Here is a 20758-nt window from a genome sequence, read left to right on the forward strand (position 1 = left end):
AAAAAACGACTGATTGCATTATCTTTTAAATAACTTTTAAGACTTTTTTTTTTACATAGTTTTGCTTGAATTTTAATTTAATGACAAGTTGTTTAACTTTTTGACACTACGAAATATTATTACAATGCAAGTTATTAAATAATTCAATTTTGTTGTTATTTAAAAAATAATTGCAATCTTTGACTTCTTACGTTTTTCAACAGCACTGCACTGAACTGTTAGTTTCTCGTCAGTACACCCTACTCTTTTATATATTTATCAACATTAAGCTGCAAGAAAAATGACAGTGAAGTTTATAACAAGAAAACTGATGACATTAACTGATTGTTTCCTCATCAATATGTCCTCTCTTTAGTTCTTATCTCGCGCTTTTATCGTGAGTTTCGGTTCCGTGATTGTTGTTATCTAAGTATGAGACGAGGGAGTGTGCTGTATGGAATGAGAGTGAATGAGGAATGAACTAACCTCTCGTGCGTCGCGATGGTTAAGTGATATTATGTAATTTGGTGTGTTTCAGGGTCTGTGTGGATGGAGAGTCGGCGCGTCTTCTCCCAGTGTCGGCAAGCATCCCCGCGTGCCTCGTCGGCGGCAGGATACAGCGCGGCCTCTGATTGGCTGGGCGCCGCCTCCCCGGCACCACCCTTCGCGAATGTGTATCCATGGCAGCCGTGGGCCCACACGGAATCCGAGTCTCTCCGTTCACGCGCGTCCGAAACCTCCAAATTCCGAACTCGGATGTAGAAGAGTGCGGACGCACGCATCCCACCACCATGAACTCGTACTTCGACCAGGGCGGCTTTTACAACGGCCAGTCCGAGCAGTCGTACCGATTTCCGCAGGGGCTGTTGGTGCCGCCGTACCCGCCTCAGCCGAGCGCCGCCGCCCGGGCGCAGCCCGCGCACGAGAACTCCGCCGCCGCCTCGTACGCCGCCGTCGACGCCGCCAACAACGGCAGCGCGGCCGCAGCGTCGACCGCCGCGGCGGCTGCCGCAGCCTGTAAACTCTATTCGAACTCTGCAAGCGAAGCGGGCGGTGGCGGCGGCGCGCTCTTCAAGCCCGAGTGCCTGGCAAAGGATCAGAATGGCTTCAACCAGGCCGTCAAGGAGATGGCCGCTTGGCCATCTGGCTCTGTGGCCGGCCTGCGGCCCGCCGGCATGAGTGGCGATGCCATGCGGCCCTTTCCCGCCGAAAACTCCGCCACCCCCCGAGTCACAGACGCTTGGTCGACCTGCTGCCAAAGCACGCCTCCTATGGCTCAAGCACCTGCCAATGCTTTCTACCCGTGGATGGCCATAGCAGGTTGGTGTAAGTTGTCTTTCATTATTCCTTTTCTTCCATCTACTGCAAACATCGACAGCTCTGATGACAACTCGCAAAACGATCCTCTCCATCCTCCCATCCACTCCATCCATTCCCCTCTTCCTCGAAAGAAACGCAATCCCCATCCTCAGTGACGCTAAGGGGGGAGAATGGAGTGACAAAAGCGCCAAGGTGGGCCGAAGAAGCCCGAGAGGGATTGAGGAGAATGGGGCAGAAAACGAACCACGTGGAGTAAGGTGAATGAAATGTGAACAGTAAAGAGAAACATCCTTTACTGTCCTCTCCTTAAAAGCGAGCTTACTTTAGAAAGCCATTTGCTTTTCCAAAAGACAAATGCCTGAAACTCAATACTAGCCACTGAAAAACATAAAAAAAGCATCTATCTTCCTTTCTCCAGACCATTCCAAAGCTTACGTAGTCCAATATACTTCTTAAGATGTGGCATGGGGATTTGCACAGTTTTAAATCCTAAAGTGTTTGTGCGTTCTTAACAAACGACATTTTACAATCCCTAACTAGTATCCCAGAGTAAAATATCATTAAAAATCCGAGTGAAAGTAAGCATAAATTATCATATAATACCAACTTTAGTTTTAGAACAACTAAACGTCATGCAATGAGTATCTACTGATCGTTTACACTTGGTTTTATAACACACGTGACAAATCAATGATTAACGGGACGTTGCGCAAGTTTCGTAGATGTAATCATAAAGTTCAAAAACGAAAAGACGGATCAAACTTTGATTTTTTTTTCTCTTTATTTCATAAGGACTGTAACTAGGAGGTAAAACTATCCCAAACGGGAAAAAAAATCAAAAGACAAAAAAGTTTTAAATTTAGGAAACAACTCGAAATTTAAAATTTTTCAATTCAAATATTATTTACTTGTACACGCTTCGCAAACCAATAGAACGCAAGTGAAAAACTAAACAAAACAAAAAAAAAAAAAAAAAAAAATGAAAGTAAACTCATAGGTCTGTATCATAAAAATGCTCAACATCAGTTTCTGGGTGAAAATGAAAACTCAAACAAGTACGAAATCAAGTTAGCAAAGCTTTCCACTTGTTTTATGGCTCTTGAAAGTGGTAGTAAAATTCTTTTACGACCCTCTCACAAAGCAATACCTCATGCATCTCTATCCAAATACCACCCCGGTGGGGGAGAAGTCATAAAATGACTATTTACTGGTCATCAAATCCTAGAGTGGCTAAAGAGCCCCTACGCACGCCTTAAGATTCCACTACTACCCAATGGCAGCACTTTCTTTGCAATTGTGCTGCTATTATCATTGCAATGAAAACATCTTAGAGGAATGATTTTTTTTAATGGGTTTCCGCTGATGTAACTGTGCTTTAACTAGTGTTTGAAGAACAAGTAGCTTAATTTCACAGCTCGTTATGGGAAAGGCTGATTACTTTTTTTATGATCAGGACTTAATTTGTAACAAAAAGGCCTGTTTTTCTTCAGAGCTAGTATTCATGCGCCAAAAGTGAATTCCCGTCTAATTAGTAAAAAGTGGTCGAAAATAAGACTACATGAGCTCTCGTGAGGTGTCATTCAAATTAAGCCTTTTTTTTATGATTTACATACCCTTGTTATACGCTGTTGCGTTTATCTTATTTTAATGCTGTTTGATATAATTTTTGTTTCAACTTCTTTTAATCTGTACAATTAAATCTGCTATTGATTTGATTGTTGCTATCAAAACTTTGACAAGTTTTTTTTTTTTCAAATGTTTTGATGACGATGCATATTTACAATTAGACAACTTTACTTGAAACATACAAGGAAAAAGAGAGGGAGGGATATTTCTTTTCTCTTCCTTTGTATTTCCAATTAGCTTGTTAATTAAAAATATTACCAAATAATATAAAACTACCACTTTTTTTTAAACACACATTTTGCAATAGTAAGTCTTTTTTTTTTAACTTGCTTTTATTAATGTCTAGTTTTATATAGATCTGGTAATTATTTATTTTCATCTAAAATTCTAATTTATGCAAAATTATTATAAGATATTGAAGTGTAAAAGAGAATATTACTTCCTTCCTGGGAATTTTTCTTGATGCACTTTTTTTTCCATTCAAAGAAAACAAATTATATTTTATTAAGTGAAATTTCCCTTTTGTAAAATTTGCTATTTTTACATTGGTGTACAACTATGTACCTGCTTCGAATTGCATAGGTTTTGAAATTTAGTTGAAAAAGTATTAGGATCATGCATGATTTGTAAGTGACCATAAATAATATTTTTGACCTGAGCAGATTTACCAATTTTTAAATTAGCATTTACAAACAAAACTTAAAACTGGCCGTTCTTTAATCAGTTACTTAAAAATATTTGGTTGAGAAAAAAATTAAATATGACCAGATAAATAGTTCTTACTTACCTGATTATCCTTTTGCTGTTGTAAATCTTGATATGTCCCATTAATTGTCATGTCCCTTTGAATTTTCCTCTGGTACAAGGTTTTTAAAAATAACGGTGAATATATCTTTGCAAACGGCAATTATTTCTTCAAAAGTTATTACACATCAGATTGACTACTCTCGAAACAAAATGTCTTGCCTTGTTTATTTGTTTCTTTAATTCAAAGTAAATGCAAGTGAGAATCTTATCAGTCTAGTTTTTAACCTCATTTCGCATGTTATTTGTCCTGTCATAAGAACTCACTAGTCAACGAGTCGAAAGTTTTCACTAGTCAACGAGTCGAAGGTCCTCTCTAGTCAACGTGTAGAAAGTTTTCACTAGTCAACGAGTCGAACGTTTTCACTAGTCAATTAGTCGAAAGTTTTCACTAGTCAACGAGTCGGACGTTTTCACTAGTCAACGGGTCGAACGTTTTCACTCGTCAAACGAGTCGGACGTTTTCACTAGTCAACGAGTCGGACGTTTTCGCTAGTCAAGTAGTCGAACGTTTTCACTAGTCAACGAGTCGAAAGTTTCCACTCGTCAGCATCGTAAAAAAAGTTGTTCAACGTGTGTAGCCAATATATTTGATTTAATTTTTATGCCAAGCACCATAACATAGTTATACAAATTTGCTGCAATCCGCGAACCTAAACCTTCCGACAGATTTGTTTACAGCGAGCAACCCAATAAAATACGATCGGCAATCAAATCTTCCCCTTCTTCCTTCGGACATTTTCGCCCGTGGAGAATTCTATGGCTTCCAGATTGCTATAAAGTGGACAACAAAGGGAGGGTGGTTCCATCTTGTTCTGTATGGCCCAACCGGGTGAGAGAAAAGTGGTAAATACATCACCTCACTACTGCTATCAAAGTACGTGACGAAACCCTAAATGTTTCTTCTCACGAGAAATATAGAAAGGAAAAAAGAGAATGTACAAATAAAACAACATGTTGTTCATTCTAAAACTAAAAGACCACGGTGCAACTGCGAAAAAGTTTCGTTTTTCATTCAAATTTCTTTTCAATAAATTAAGTAAAAGGTTTAAAAAATATTTTTTTAAGAATCATTAACCATGCGCAAGTTTGTCATTTCTGCATTTACTACCAAGACTTCTGTTTCATTTATATGTGCGGGAAGAATGGGAGAAAATGACAAATAACGTGCTACGATTTTTTTATCTAACTTACTTCAACAGCGTCATTTTTTTATTCAAACTAATGACGGTTATTGCTGAAAATTAAAAACAAAATTTTTTATCGCTAAAAGTAAATATGCTTTTTATGACATTTTTTTTTAAATTTCATGTTTATGGACTACATAATAGTGTGTCTCGAAAGTTATGTAGTAGTAGAAAGTTATGTCTACATATGCAAGGTATTCAAAAATATCTGTTTGGTTGTCAGTGTATCAAGAGTGGAGAAAATTACTAAAAAGATAAATGCATAAATAATGTAAAGAAATCGTGGTGTTGAAAAGTAGCACTAAAAATTTCTTGTAAGAAAAATCAATGAAACGTCTACTACAGGAAAATGACAATAATTATCCCCCACCCTTTATTAAACTATCTTCCACTCCGGTGTTTTATATATTCCTTTTAAAAAAATTAACGCTTGCTCAATGCCGGCTGCATTGAACAAGCGTTAACTTATGAATAATTAACCTTGTGAAACATAATTGAGTGTATTATATTCTCCATAATTTGATTCCGTATCAAGACATTTTATTATTATTATGTAGAGATTTTGAATTCCTGGTTAATTACATATATTAATCTCAGCTTAATTGGCTCGAAGTTCTAGTATGCTTCGAAGTAATAACTAGTAACAAACATGATTGTTTTTTTTTCTTAGTCGAAGTTTCAATCCCGGAATAGTTCGAAGTTTCAGCACAGAACATTTCCGGTTTTGCTGTGTGAAATAACTGTTTTGTATAAGCGTCTGTTAGTTTTTTCTTTATATTTTTTATTAACGTTATTAATATTTATATATTTTTTTTGGGGTACCTGCGGATGTATTTATGTTATAAGTCTTTATTCTGTGTACTGTTTCACACAAAATATTTCTAATTTTCTTCCAAAACGAAAATAGCTTCTAGATACATCATCAGTCATTTTGTCTTGAAAGCACGTTCAAATCAGGTAAGTCCATATTTGCTCTGACAACAAAACGTGTGTCGCCACGGTAAGTTCAATATTTGCTTACTCGTTCGGTCGCAAGCTGTTTAAGTATTTTCATTGGGTAAGTAAGCTTTACTTTTAGCATATTTCATCAGAACTGCGAAAGAAACAATGTTCTATTCCCGCTTTAATATTTGTGAACTGGGGATGCTGAATTAATTTTTAGAATAACCAAACACCTGCATCCTTTGTCATAAATATTCAAGATGCTGAAATGAAGTACCAATCTGTATTCCAGCTGTTAACCCGTCATATCGTCGCCTCAGAGCAACAGTAAGATATCTAATCCCAAATAACACTAAGATATCTTACTATTGCTCTGAGGCGACGATATGCTAAGCAAAATATGAGTATAGCATTTGATGTCATCATTGAGTGCTGATCTCTTTTTGCAGTCTGGTTGATACTTTCTTAGAATTAATTTTGTGAATGAGGCAGATGAAATTCGAGATAAAATCAAACCTATGAGCACATCTATGTTTGATTAAGATACAAACATAGTTTTAAGTTTGAAATTTTTCAGCTAAATTTGTAACTTTGTTTGTATTTTTTTTTTTTTTTAATCGTAGGGTGTTTTAGAAATATTCTTTACAAAACATGCATTTCTTAAATCTCGATCAACAATTTAGCATTAGAATTAAATCTCTGCAGCGTCATTTATATCAATGCTTCATTTAAAATCAGATAACAGCACGACGACTGTGTAATTCATTTACGTGTGTGAATTAGAATAGTGAACCATGAATGCTGTCAACGGAAATTTGTGAAAGTTGCTACTGATACAGTATTTTACAGTTTTTTATATTTTTTTCATTGATTCATAAAAAATATTGAGCCTAATTCAAACAGCATAGATGTCACAATTACTATTGACCAAATATTCCGATCACATAGTTTCTCAAAAATAAGAATAAATGGTAAACGCAAAATGAGATACGTTTCATTCAGCTAAAATATTTTTTTTCAACGAAATTATCAGTTTTAAATTTTAAATCTTTTTCTTTTTTCTAAAACATATTTTTAATTATTTAATGCATATTTCCAAGATATTTTTCTTATCATATTACTTTACAAATGTTTCCGAAACATTTTTCCTATATTATTTTTTTGTTTAATAAAAATTGCAAAATATTATTTCCTACCCGCCAAATGTTTTATAAAATATCCTTTCGACTGCGCAGTAAATTTTTCGAAGATTTCCACATTATCTTTAGTTCTAGTATTTGTCTAAATCAGTTCTCCAATGGGAACGAAAATCGGATGCTACGGATTTTTAATAACCTATGCATAATCATTTGTTCAATTATTGTTATTAAATCTTAGCGCTTTAAAAAATAAATGATCAAAACATGGGCGCCCCATATGCAAAATTGTAAGGGGGGCTCAGAAATTTTAACCATGGTTTAGCAGGATATTTTCCCCATGGAGGCAGATTTCAGGACAGATTAGAATCATTAAAATTTGACATTTTTAATTATTTATTCATTAATCGCTGGAGAAGAAATATTTTTATATTTTTGCAAAGAAGAAAGTACTACATGCAAGGAAGTTTTAATTTCCAAGGGGGGGGGGGCTCGAGCCCCCCCCCTTGCCCCCTTTATGGGCACCCTTGGATCAAAAGTGTTGTAAAGAGCTCAAAAACACTCAAATGTCTCTGGACAGAGATAAAACGCAAAAATGGTAAAGCAATCCCCCAAAAGATTTCCCCCTTTTCTTTCCTTGATAACTCAGTGTATTTTTTGTTTCTTACTTAGCTGCTTATTTTGTTTTCCTCACTTTTCGTGACACGATGCAAATGTGAAAGATCAGCTGTCGTTCAGCCGGCTAAAGAGTTGCATGAAGTTTCAGCGGTATGCGTTGTTATTCAGCGGTCGCCCGTCTTCGTAAGACTAAATGAAGCTTTTCCCAGATTCTGCCAAATAAAGCAAATATCATTTGCATAAACGTGCAGGGGAATGACTTTGAGCTAAATCCCTCTTCGTCGAAATTATTAAATCACTGAAGTTCAAATATTGCGTGAGCTGGGAACGAATTGCCCGTACCACCACTCTTAAAATATACCATCCTCCTTATTTCAAACGATTTACCGTTTTTCACTACTCTCTTCTTTACCATTTTCCGTTTTATCTCTGTTCGGAGACATTTGAGCGTTTTTGAGCTCTTCGGAAATATTTTTCAGCATTTTTTTAGAGCGCCAAAATTTAATATTAAATAATTTAATTAAGTGAAGATGCATAGGCTATTATGAAATCCGTAGTAATAAATAGCTTTTAACAATATGAGAAGAAAAACTGATTATTTTTGAGCTCTTCGGAACATTTTGAGCATTTTCTATTTACATCCAGAAAGTGGTTTAGTTTTTTAATATTTGGAAGAAAAATTGTATATAAGCTTTGACAGAATCAGTAATAATGAATGAAAAACGTTGAGCAATTTTTTTAATTTGGGCAAAAACTGAGACATTTTGGAGTACACTTAGCACATGATTTAATTTGATATTTTTAATTAATAAATATTCATAAGTTTTTATAAAATCAATAGTAATCAAGATTTTTAATAATAAGTGAAGAAAAAATATTGAAATTTTTTTGAGAATTCACATACACTAGAGCATTTTTGAGTACGTTAGCAATGCTTTTTTCTTTAAAATTTTCAACAAATAAATGTACGCAAGTCTAATTGAATAATTAGCACTAAAGATTGTATAGTTATGAGATCAAAAAAAAAAAAAAGAAAAAAAAAATCAAGGTGAAAACTGACATAATCGTTTCTTATTAGAAACGATAAAATTGATTTTTCCCTAAAGAATTTCAAAATGTGCTCATTTTATTAAACTAATGTAGGAAAACTACACAAAATGATGTTTAATTCATAATTTGAATAACTATGGAAATGTACATAAAATTTAGCAGCATTCAAAATTTTTCCTCTGTGTTCTACGGAAAGTAAATTAAAAGCATAAATTGTCAACTATAAATATTATTTAACTATAACAAATCAAATCTTTTTCATTAATTTTTTTTATATTTCCTGAAGAAGTTAATGTTTAAATAGCTAAATACATTTTTATAATTATTATATTATGATCTACGAAGTTAGTTACTTTTAATTTATTAACGCTGCAACGAATTCTTATCTGCTGTCCTTTTTTGCAGATCCAATAAGAACTCGATTTTCTATACTTATTTTAATTAATCTCCAATTTTTGGAACTTGATACACTCATTTCGTTCAAGTGTTTAAAAACTAAATAATCAGGGGGCTATAAAAAAAATCAAGGTAACATAAGTAAAATTGTTACCTTGGTAACATAAGTAGCCGAGGTAACATAATTCATTGGTTATTATGTTATCTTGAAATCATAATCCAATCTAATCAATCAATCAATCTATATTATTTTGCAAAAATAAGTTAGCAAGTAAATCAGAAAGAGATAAAGTAACAGTAAAGGATTAAGTAGATAATAAAAACGCAAATAAGGTTTAAATGAATTGATAGGAATTCCATTTACATGTATTTTTCAATGCAAAGTTAAAAGAAAGATTCAAAAAACGCAAATTCATTATCCAACCTCGAACTCTTCAAAATCATTTTTTTACAATCCTGTAATTAATTAGCTTTTCAAGTCAGAAAAAAATGTATAATATTTTAAGCGACATTCTAATCTAATGTATTATCTTATTCTTTTTTATGTTTTTACATTTGTTATTTTTATTTTTGTTAATTTATTTTTGTTTCCATTTTTGTTTATTTATTGTTTCGCTTTTTACTCATATTATTTTTACTGACGTTTTCTCTGTGCTTCTCAAAGTCTGCTTTCGAACTTTAATTAATGTTGCTAAAATTAACGTGTACACAGACACAAAGCAAAAATTATTCTTCGCAATGTCTTGCTGGTATATAGATACTTATGTTTTGAAGCCTTTTTTTCATTCTAATAAAATGGGTTCAATAATAAGCGTGCATAAAATGCGGAAACTTTATTTACACAACGATCATTGTAATTTTCTGTCTAATTCTCTGAAATTAATTTCCCGTCTAAAGAAGTACCATTCCAAAGTTAAATATTTCTTCTCCATTATATCCGGCGTTTTAGTTTAGAAAACTATGGATTAGAAAGACTGAAACTAATATTAAAATCAAATCTTTTCAAGGATAATTAACGATCTGTTCAGTGATTCAAAGTTTTCAAACGTGAATTTGATACCCTTAACAACTGAAAACAAGTATGACGGTTTATATTTTCATGCATCCATTAAAAGCGAATGAAGAGTGAATAAATGCAAAAGTTATTGCTTGATTAAACATATGAGAAAATATTTCAATCAAAAATTAACTGAATCGTTAACTGGATACCATTAAAATCAAACTTTTTAAAAGATACTAAGCGATCGGTCCATTTTCAACTGATGCACTGAGCAATTATGGACTACTTCGTTTTGTTGCAACTAAATAAGAATTTCTGAAAAGTAGTCAGCAATAGAACAGTGTAAACTTAAAGTTTTTAAGTGCGTATTTGATGCACTTAAGCAATTGAAAACAAGTATTTCGGTTTACATTTTATCCGTCCACTGTAGCGAATGAAGAATAAAATAAGTGTAAAAGTTACAGTCAGAGCGAATATAGGAGATAAACTCATAAACATGTCTCTCCATATAAAGTATTTTTTTTTCCTTTCTGGAAATGTAGGACTGAATAGGCTTTTTTATTCTGTGTTACAAAGCGAGCTTTTGATGGCTTCTCTAGATGATATAGTGTGCTTTTGTTTTCTCAGTACGAAATTGACGCAAAATGCTAATTTATGCACTTGGAGCGAGCTTGTTTATTGTAATAGGTAAAAGCCGTCGCATGAAGAAAATCTTACCGCGTTAACCCATTTTGAATAGACGAAATGTAATCTAATTATATGTAATTATTTAATTAATCCTGGGAATATTCGGGCCGAATGTTTCGCACAGCCAAGGCGATGTAGAATTAATTCAGTGGCTAAAATATGTAAATATGTTTGTGAGCTTAATTTCGTTTTGTTACAAAAGATTCTCTTAATAGCGGATAAAAGATGACGACAAAACAGTTCGAGTAAAATATATAATTTCAATGACCCTTTATGAATAAGGTACTTGACCCTTTAACGATTTATATGACGCCGAACTTGTGATGCAATTTTCTCATGCGCTCTATTTGCGAAAGTAATCATAATACGCGTCTGCAAAGTTTGACAACATCAAATATTAGTTCATTTTCAACTGATGCACCGAGCTATTATGGACTATTTCGTTTTGATGCGACTAAATAAGAATTTTTGAAAAGTAGACATCAATAGCACAGTGTAAACTTTTTCGCTGCTAGTATATACTCAGTTTTCATTCATTTATTTATTTCAATCATATTTTGTTTTCATTTTATTTATCATTCATCTTTTACTTTCTTATTCATTTAATTTCGTCTTGCTGCGAATTTTCCAAGAAAGATAAATCTAAAGGGATATTCTATGCTTCGAGAATTTTTTTTAGAAATAACTATTTGCGGAACAAACAAATTACATCTAAGGCATTTTTCTGCACCTAAACGTAGGAAAATCACTTTAATATTATTCTTAACAAAACAAAACAAAAAAAAAAATATATATATATATATATATATATATATATATATATATATATATATATATGAATAAAAAAGGCTCAAAAAATTACATAGCAAAATAATTTCATTCAAATTGACTTTTTTTTCCTCCCTTAATTCAATATAGCCGATTGTGTTGTACGTTGCGCTCATTTTCAGTTTTTATCACATTTTCCTGCAAATAAAACATTCTGTGATACATTATTTTGCAACTTTAGATTTTTTGCTAATGTATGTAAATTTAGTGTATTTTTTATTAATGCTTTTTATTGTTATTAGTAGTTTTGGTGACAATTCAATGGGTGCCCATTAACATCCCCGTAATTCACCATGGCCTGTATACTATCTACAGTTGGTCAACCAGTTTTTCTTTTATTAATAAGTTTTCAACTTTTAAATGTACTAGTACTTATTTCAATTAATAGTTAATAAGTAATTTACAACCCTTAAAAATGAGGTAAACCGACAAAAACTGAAAGCAAAACCAAAGGGGAAAAAAAGGACATACATATAAATATTAGTTGAAACCTAGGATGCCAAAGGACTAGTTTAATGATGAATTTACAGGGATTATTCAAATAATTATCCAAATTTGAAATAAAAATTATGAACTTTTCTTAGACACCAAAACATTAGGAAAAAAATCATAAATATTTTCAATTAGTCCGTTTAAATTTAAAATGTATAATATAGCAATATTAGAAAATACGAATTAGAAAACAATTCGCATAATTTTCCGAGGTACAATGTTTCAGAATTATTACTAAACGTTTAATAGCCAAACTGAGATTCCTTGTTCTTAAAAGGCAAAACAAACACACCGGTCTCAGGAGCAATGGGTTGACAAGTTACGAAAATATTCATTTACACTCATCAAGAGTCAATGTAGTGTGAACAAATATATTTTAAAATTGTATCTGATTTCCAGATAAAAATATGGAACATGAAGTTTCGGGACCATCTGAGGGAAAAAAAAGCAACGGAAAATTAAAGTTTTTACTTTATAAGACACATTAAGGATAATATTAACTGTACTAATAGATTTTAAAGTATTTATCGTCGCCTCAGAGCAATAGTAAGATATCTTAGTATTATTTCTGGGATTAGATATCTTACTGTTGCTTTGAGGCGACGATATAGTAAATGGTATTCTATCATCTGTTGTCCTTTTTAATGCATCAACTGCTGAATACTTTGTGTATTTGAGTAGAAAAAAGTAAAATTTAAAAACGTGACTCTTCAAGGCACTAATATTTTTAATGTAACTATACGCATAATTTAAGAATTAAAATCAATATTTAAATGTTCTTCTTCAATCCTTTCATTAAAATAATTCTTTAACTCTTTTGACATACATGTGCTAAAGTAGTCCCCCTTTTCTTCCCTTTTTTTCGGAGATTGAAGACTAGATTCATTAGAAAGTGCTATTGAATTTAATTGGAACAGCTAGTGTTTTGTCAAAACTGCAGCACCATTCACAGCGAACATTATATTAAAACTATTAAAAAAGAGTTGAGCGGTTGTCATTTCAAAAATGTTAAAACTATCAGAGCGAAGTTATGCTTTCAAGTCGCAAGTTCAATAAAAATATATTTCCTCAATTGTCTCCTGAGGTCAAAATTGTATTTTCAGCGCGTACAATAAATAGTTCTCAAATAGCTCTTGTTCAAAAATACTTCCCAAGTTAATTGAAACTCGTTGCAGCCTTGTGAATGTTAACAAAACCGACCTTAATGACAAATCTGGAAACAGTTTGCTTCTCCTTGATGTGCATTCCGTCCGGGGAAGAAAAAAAAACCTAAATGAACCGTTTTTCAGCTGGAAGCTGGCTCTAACCAAATTAAAACCAGAAAATGAGCCCAACGAGCTTAAAAGTAATACGAAAAAGGTTTTTAAAAAGTTCACATCGCGTTTGTTGCCTTCTAAGATAAATGTTTAAAAGAAAAGAGGAGCAGGTGCGAAAATAATTTCCAATGTAATCTGGGTTTCAAGATCTGGGAACATTGGACGATGGCTTTAGAGACAATTGGAGCATTGGATGATAGGGGCTCCCAGTGCGGGGGAGGGATGGCCAATAGTCTATTGTGGTCGTAATCCTTGTCTACCCCTTCTTCTCCATAGGCACACACTTATTTCACGGGCACTGGGCTTCTGCCTGGGAAATCAATATATCTACCAAATCCTACTTTCGCTTGCTTGCTTTTCTTATCCCTTATCGGGCGAGATAAAACCGGTTGGGGACCGCCTAGAAAATTAAAATAAGATATTGGTATGGGAGACTATAAATTTTTTCGTCCTCTCTCGCTAAAAAGAGATTTTCTAATATTTTTTGTTCCTCTTTTGATTGTAAGTCAGGTGAAAAATATGAGAGAGTTTACGTTTTTAATTTATACAATCATTTAATTTCTTTAATACGCTAGAAAGTTACTAAAAAGAGCTTTTGTCGTGAGCATTGCTAAAAAGGACCTTTCTCGTGAAAGTTACTGGAAATGTTCTCGTGAAAATTATTAAAAAGAGCTTTTTCTGTGAAAGCTACTAAAATGAGCCTTTCTCGTTAAAGTTACTGAAAGAGCATTTATGATGAACGGAAAAAGAGCTTTTTTTTTTTTTTTTAAAGCTTTCGATATTAATACAAAGTCTCACCTAAAAGGTTAAAAATTTTACATGTTTAACTACTGTAGAAAAAGGCTTTATTCATAATATCGATTTTTTTTTTTTTTGATAAATCCGAAAACATTTGCTCAAAGCTAGTTTCCATTGAAAAATGCTCTTGGAGATTTGCGTACACGCGGCTTTCTTCGCGCCGATTTTTAAATCTTGATCAAAATTGTGTGTGCAACAAAACCCTTGAAGTTTTTATGAAAAAAGTATTTATCATAAAGCTCTGGGTGTTGGTTGCGAATTATTTCTAAATGGTTACGCATTCATATCTTTAGTTTACGTAAAATCTCCAGCGGAGTGTTTTTAAAACTGCTGTTTGTTACATCCAACGCAATTTTTTGATGTAGACTTGGGAAAAATCATTTGTGCGGATTTGAGAAGAATATACAAATTTTTAATTTTTATTTAAATTTTATAGCAAAAGTGGGACTTGGAATATTATTAAAGCTCCTCTTTTAGTCTTAAAAAAGAAAGAAAAGAGATTTTTTGCCGTAGTTTGTTCAAAAAGTTATCAAATTATCTGCGTTGTGAAAATTATTTGAAGTAAAAAAAAAGCAGAGCGAGATAGAAATTTGGAAAGCAAAAGAACACTTCCGTTTTCGCACAAAAAACAAACAAAATCGCGATACCTATTCTGAACGACATGAATTTTAACTTAAATGAAAAATCACTAAAATTCCTTTTTTTAACTTTACATCTGCATGAAGTTCTAGTTGTATATTACGAAGTGATCCAAGTTATCATAATAATATCACTTCATACTGATGACATGAAGAATGCAAGTTTTTTAGAGCTGAATAGTAGCTGATGCTTCTAAATGTTAGGAAAATGCAAAAAAAAAAAGAAGAAGGAAAAGAAAGAAAGAAAGAATAAAATTGCCATTCAAGCCGAGTTTTTTTAAAAAAAATATTTTGACTCAAGTTACTCTATTTAGATATGCGTTACGAAATCAAGTAGCTAATATTAAGCATCAAAGGCAACTCAAATCGTGTGCGTAATGCTTAATCACCAAGGAAATGTTTTTCTGTATTTTCTGGATAATTCTGTTGTTTAAAACATGAAACGATTTGATTTTTCTACTTTAAAAATATTTTCGTTGAAATGTAAATTACAACCTTCAACAGAAATATTTCAAAACACTTATGATTATACATTTATGTATGATCCGTTGCTGTGACATTTGAAATGAACTGCCTGTAGAATTTTTGTAATATATATTTTTTATTTAACCAACAAAGTCTAACAAAAATTAGTTTTTTTTTTTTTTTTTTTTTTAATATGAAAACTCTCGATGAAGGAAATGTTTCCCCGTATTTTCTGGATAATTCATTTGTTTGTAACGTAAAACGATTTGATTTTGCTACTTAAAAAAAAAAAATCGGTGAAACGTAGGTTAGAACCTGCAACCAAAATATTTCAAAACAATTATAATTATACATTACTGTGATATTTTAAATGAAGTGTTTGTAAAATTTGCGCAATAAATATATTTATTTAAAATTATCCAACGAAGTCTAGGATAAATATTTTCCTTTTCTTTTTAATATGAAAACTCAATTTGTTCATTGAAACTAATTGTGTTTTTTTTAAATAATAAATTCTTACTTACTATGTTCTTGTAACAAATTAAGTCATTGTGATGGTTATTTTTTCAAATGTCATCCTTAAACGTGTTTAAATTCAACAACTATTAAACTTGTTCATTAAAATCTGTGTCATTCTTATCCAGTATGGAAGATGAAACGCTCTTGATTACAATATTTTCCTAATGTCGCACTGTGCTAATCATAAGATATTCCCACGCTTCGCAACTTGTGGGCACAACATTACAAATAATCAATTTTAGAAATGTATTTACTCTAGAGAATATTCTCAACGCCCTCCCCCCTAATGTAAATTGACTTTTTGGCTTTTCCCCCACACATTTGCCTGAATAATACAATATCTAAGTGAAAGAAACTGTATTTACCTTGCGATATTTTGTAGTAAGCTACTTCGATTTTTGTGAAGGGCACTTTTAGTGTTCCTCGTGGCTTCACACAATCAAACTTGATCAATTTACTGTGAAGCATTCTGTTTCTTACAAAAATAAAATTTTCTTTGAAAATTCCTAGCAGTTATTAACGTAAGATTTTTTTTTTTTTTTTTTTTTTTTTTTAATATTAAGACGTGAGAAAATGCAACAGGCAAGATTTGAGGTAGGGTAGTCTGAACAGTAAATAAACAGTGAGCACTATTTCATTTTCAGAAGTTCAAAATATCTTAAGAAATTTAAGCATTCGATACATAACAGAAAAACTTTTTATTAGTAAATGTAATTATTAAGTTAAAACTCGGAGAAAACTTATACGGTTCTGCTTCAGGCTCTTTGGGAGCAGAATAAAGTAATAGTTGGTTCAGGTGCAGCAACTATGTAAATGAACACGAAGTAGGAACAAATTGTGTGTTTTTTTTTTTTTTCGTTACGACATTTATTTATTTTTTTACTCTGCTTCATTAAATAATTTTTTTTATTATACTTCTAAAACGAATCGGGAAAGAAACGAGTGAATGAAACTCAAACTATTCATTTCAAAAAATTTCAAATGTATATTATTTTTATCAAGTGGGTATCAAGATATTGAAAGCGCGTAGATTTTTTGTATATTTTAACACAAATTGTGTTAAAGTTCCAGTAAACAAACACATTTTCTTGTTAATAACCATGTGAGATTTTTCTTTGAAGTTTCATTGAGACTTTTGCATATTCTCTTTTTTTCATACTCATCTTTTTTTCATGCTGAATTTGTTACTCTTTTTTCTTTTTGTTTTCATTGCTTTCTGGTTTATTTTTTCCTTTTATTTTATTTTTATCCCTCTTTTTTTTCTTTTCTTTCCCTTTTGGAAATGTGTGCTAAGAAGTTAACGATAAAAATTAAAAACAGCTTAAATAATGCACAAATTGTCAAGAAAAGGCTGAAATAAATATTTGCAGCATTATCTTAATTTTTGTTTTATTTACGATGCTTTCCATTATACTCATATTTAACCAAACGCAGGTTTGATCATTTTTCAGTTAACAAACAGGCTTTACTTAACCTTAAAATAGCTATTTCAATTTGCGTTTCATTTACGTTGTCTTTCATTTTAATCATATTTTGACACAAAGAATGTTTCATCATTTTTCATTCAGGAAGTTACTGCTGCCAATTCAGCAAAGAAAAAAACTTTTTAAAACCTTATCAAAGAAAAAAATAAATAAACTGTTCATTCTCGGGTCAAACTACTTCAAAAAGAAAAAAAAAAATGTTTCAAACTTATGAAAGAAAAAAATAAACTGGTCATTCCCGGGTCGAACTACTTCAAACAAAAAACTGTTTCAAACCTTATTAAAGAAAAAAAAACTGTTCATTCCCGGGTCGAACTACTCCAATTGGAATTTAACTTTTAAATGAGCTACGGAACATCATTCGTGTGAATACAACAGACGAGAAAGAGCCAATTGTCCGCATTTTGTGGGAAACCCCTTCTGTGGATCATCTTCCTCGTTTCTTTGAGCGGTAACTGTCTTATAGCCTCCCAAATAGATAGAAAGAGCAGCTATCTGAGGGCGATTCGATTCGCAAACACATCATAGGCCCCTCCAAAACGATTCCAAGCCTTCTGCTCCCACAGAATGACCAAGAAATAAGCACCCCACTCCCACCCTTGCTTCAGCTCCGATTTTGGATTCACGTTTTTGTGCTTATTTGGTTTCGGAATGGAATTTTCGTTGCCTTTTTTGTTATCCGAGCGTGTTTAAACTCTAAACACCAATATTTGTCGAATTAGTTTACAAGCTAATTATTATTTTTCTAAATTAAAAAAAAAAGTTATGGCTTTCAATCTTTTTTTTTTTTTTTTTTTTTTTTTTTTTTTTTGCAGCTCATGTTCCAGATTTTACTGCAACTTGATAACCTTAAAAGTTTTTCGTGTCGTTCAAATAATATGACGTTGAATGTGTAATTTTTCTCCCAACTATTGTTTGCTTACTCTGCACAAGACCTAAAAAAATTACTTTTCAAATAAGAAAGCTCATTATTTCTAAATTAAAACATTGACAGTCGCCGTTACAGCCCCTAATGACAACTTGATAATTACGGATATCTTCATTTTTTAGTGCTTTATCACACAACTTTAAGACTACAAAAAATATATTGCAAATAAAATATTAAATTTCAAATTTTAAACATTAAATTAACCTTCAAAAACTTTTGCGTCGGCGCCGTTCGACACGCTATTATTATTATTATTATTGATGACCTGTATAAGATATAAGGTTTGGGATAATAGGTAAGGGATGTATGTTAGCGTTTATAATGCGTTGCTTTATGAACAGAATGAGAAGCGCAATGATTTAAGTAGTACATTACTGTTATAAAACAAAATGTATGGGGTGCAAATAAAATAAGAAGAAACTTACAAATGCTATATTATAAAACAAGAATCAGTTCAAGTAAGAATATTGTCCATTTGTACATATATATATATATATATATATATATATATATATATATATATATATATATATATATATATATATATATATACTTTTACAACTGTGTGATCGATACAAACGTGAGAGCAAATGCTTTGCAATGTCAAAAATAATTTCTTTCACAGCATTCCAAAAGAAATATATTTAAGTGTGAACTTTTTCTTTTCTAAATAAATTATTTTTAAACCGCAGATTTAAATCGAGAGGGGAATGGGAATCTTTAAATTTCGAAACATAAAACTATTAAAATAATTTATAGTTCACAAAACTACTATGCGATTTATTTATTAAATACTTCTAGTTTCAGGATGAACTTCATGGTTAAAACATACATCAGTTAAAACATACTTGAATCTCGTGCAAATAATTCTGTGCAGGACATTGATTCAAAAGTTTCGCGTACTCGTACTTAACATAGAAAACTATCTTTAATGCAAAGAGAAAAGTGGAATTTCATTTTTCCCTGAACCAAATAACCGATTAACACGGGGCACGTTGTATCCTGACAGCTTAGTAGCTTAGTAAAATATTTTACAAAATTTCCAGTTGAATGCTCGAAAATATGATTCGACCTTGTTCAAAATTTCAACAGAGTATTTTTTTTATACAAACTCGAAATTATTTTACATTTCTAAATGATTTTTTTTTTTTTTTTTTACGTTACCCAAAACATATCCATTCAAATGTGTTACTATTAAATTGTTCTTATTTTTAGTAATATAGTCTTAGCTCGCGGGAAAAAAAGAGCAAACAGTGTCAATTCTAAAATCACCTCTCTTTTTTCCTTGTTGCCTTAAAACTATATGTTCTAAAATGCATGAATAAAATAAAAGATGTTTGATAAAAATAGAAGTTATTATCATATTTAAAAAAACACGAAAAAAAAAATATTTTCACTATTCAAGTGTAAGTGATAACCCTTAAATAAAAAAGTTAGTTTTAAATATACTACTAAAAGTCTTTTAACCGCCATTAAATTTTCTGTTGCTGAAAAATTTCTTTTAAAAGTCACTGCAACATTTATGCGATGAATATCATCCAAGTACCTATTAATTTAAATATGTCCTGCTCGTAATGAAAACCATAACTGCGACAAGATTGGAAAGTTATATGCTTTTATATTAGGAGCTCTGTAATTGTAATTTGAGCGATAGTCACGGGAAACGAGTTTCCGTACACGCATGTTGTAATGGAGCCGTCGTTAAAAATGCGAAAGCTGTTTGGCTAAACAAAAGCAGTCGTGCATAAGTCTGTTTCCTCGTTATATGCAAATGTAGTACGTGACAATAATGACAGACTTTATCAGCGTAGGTCTAAGTTGACGTGTCATCCTCATAAATTCTCTCTTTCAAAACGTTGTTTTAAAAGAGTCTTGTGTCGGGCAATTTTGGTTTTTCATGTGAAGGTATTTTTAAGGAAAGGTTGTTTGATAAAAATGTGAATGGACCTTGGTGAGTGGCTAGGGAAAATGAGTTTAAAATAATACGTAATTGTTAAATATGTGTAAAAGTAGAAAAAAACTCGAAATGCTTAAAGTTTTTTCTTTTTTTTTTTGTATTGGGTTCGGCGATTTAAACGGCTCAAAGCACTGAATGCGATACACAATTTCAGCATATTAAATCATCTTAATATACATGTAAATGAAGCTGGAATTGATTTTTTTCAACGGAGTAATTTAATTTAATTTTTAACTTGAATTTTGAGTAATTTCATGAAAATAAAAGCTCCTGATACATGAATTACAACGTAATATAAGTCGATATTTTAATTAATTTTTTTATTTGAATAAAACTGCATCGGAAAATGTTTAAAATGATAGTGTTATTTTGCTTTAGAAGCAAATTTTATTGTTATATGCTTCTTTGAGCTGTAGATTTCTTGGGCATATAAGCCGAGCTGCTCAAATATCTGCTATAAAAAATGGACACGCTTTTTTTTCGCTCATTTTTAAGCTTCCTTTGCTGTGATAAACGTAAATGATTTTGCATACGTGATGAAAACAGTAAAAAGAAACGACTTGCAACCATTTGCTACTGCAGTTAAAT

The 20758-nt window shown here is 31.9% G+C and overlaps 1 protein-coding gene across 1 annotated transcript in view; it reads left to right on the forward strand.

Annotated features, from left to right (window-relative positions):
* The first annotated feature begins 695 nt into the window (after positions 1-695).
* LOC129231216 (homeotic protein ultrabithorax-like) overlaps positions 696-20758 on the forward strand; it is a 55298-nt gene continuing 35235 nt past the window's right edge. The window contains exon 1 of the mRNA XM_054865472.1: positions 696-1305. Coding sequence (XP_054721447.1) covers positions 771-1305 — 535 coding nt within the window. The 5' untranslated portion in view covers positions 696-770. The remainder of the gene's footprint in view (positions 1306-20758) is intronic.

The sequence above is a fragment of the Uloborus diversus genome, chromosome 10, assembly GCF_026930045.1.
Source record: "Uloborus diversus isolate 005 chromosome 10, Udiv.v.3.1, whole genome shotgun sequence".
NCBI classification, from domain to species: Eukaryota; Metazoa; Arthropoda; class Arachnida; order Araneae; family Uloboridae; genus Uloborus; species Uloborus diversus.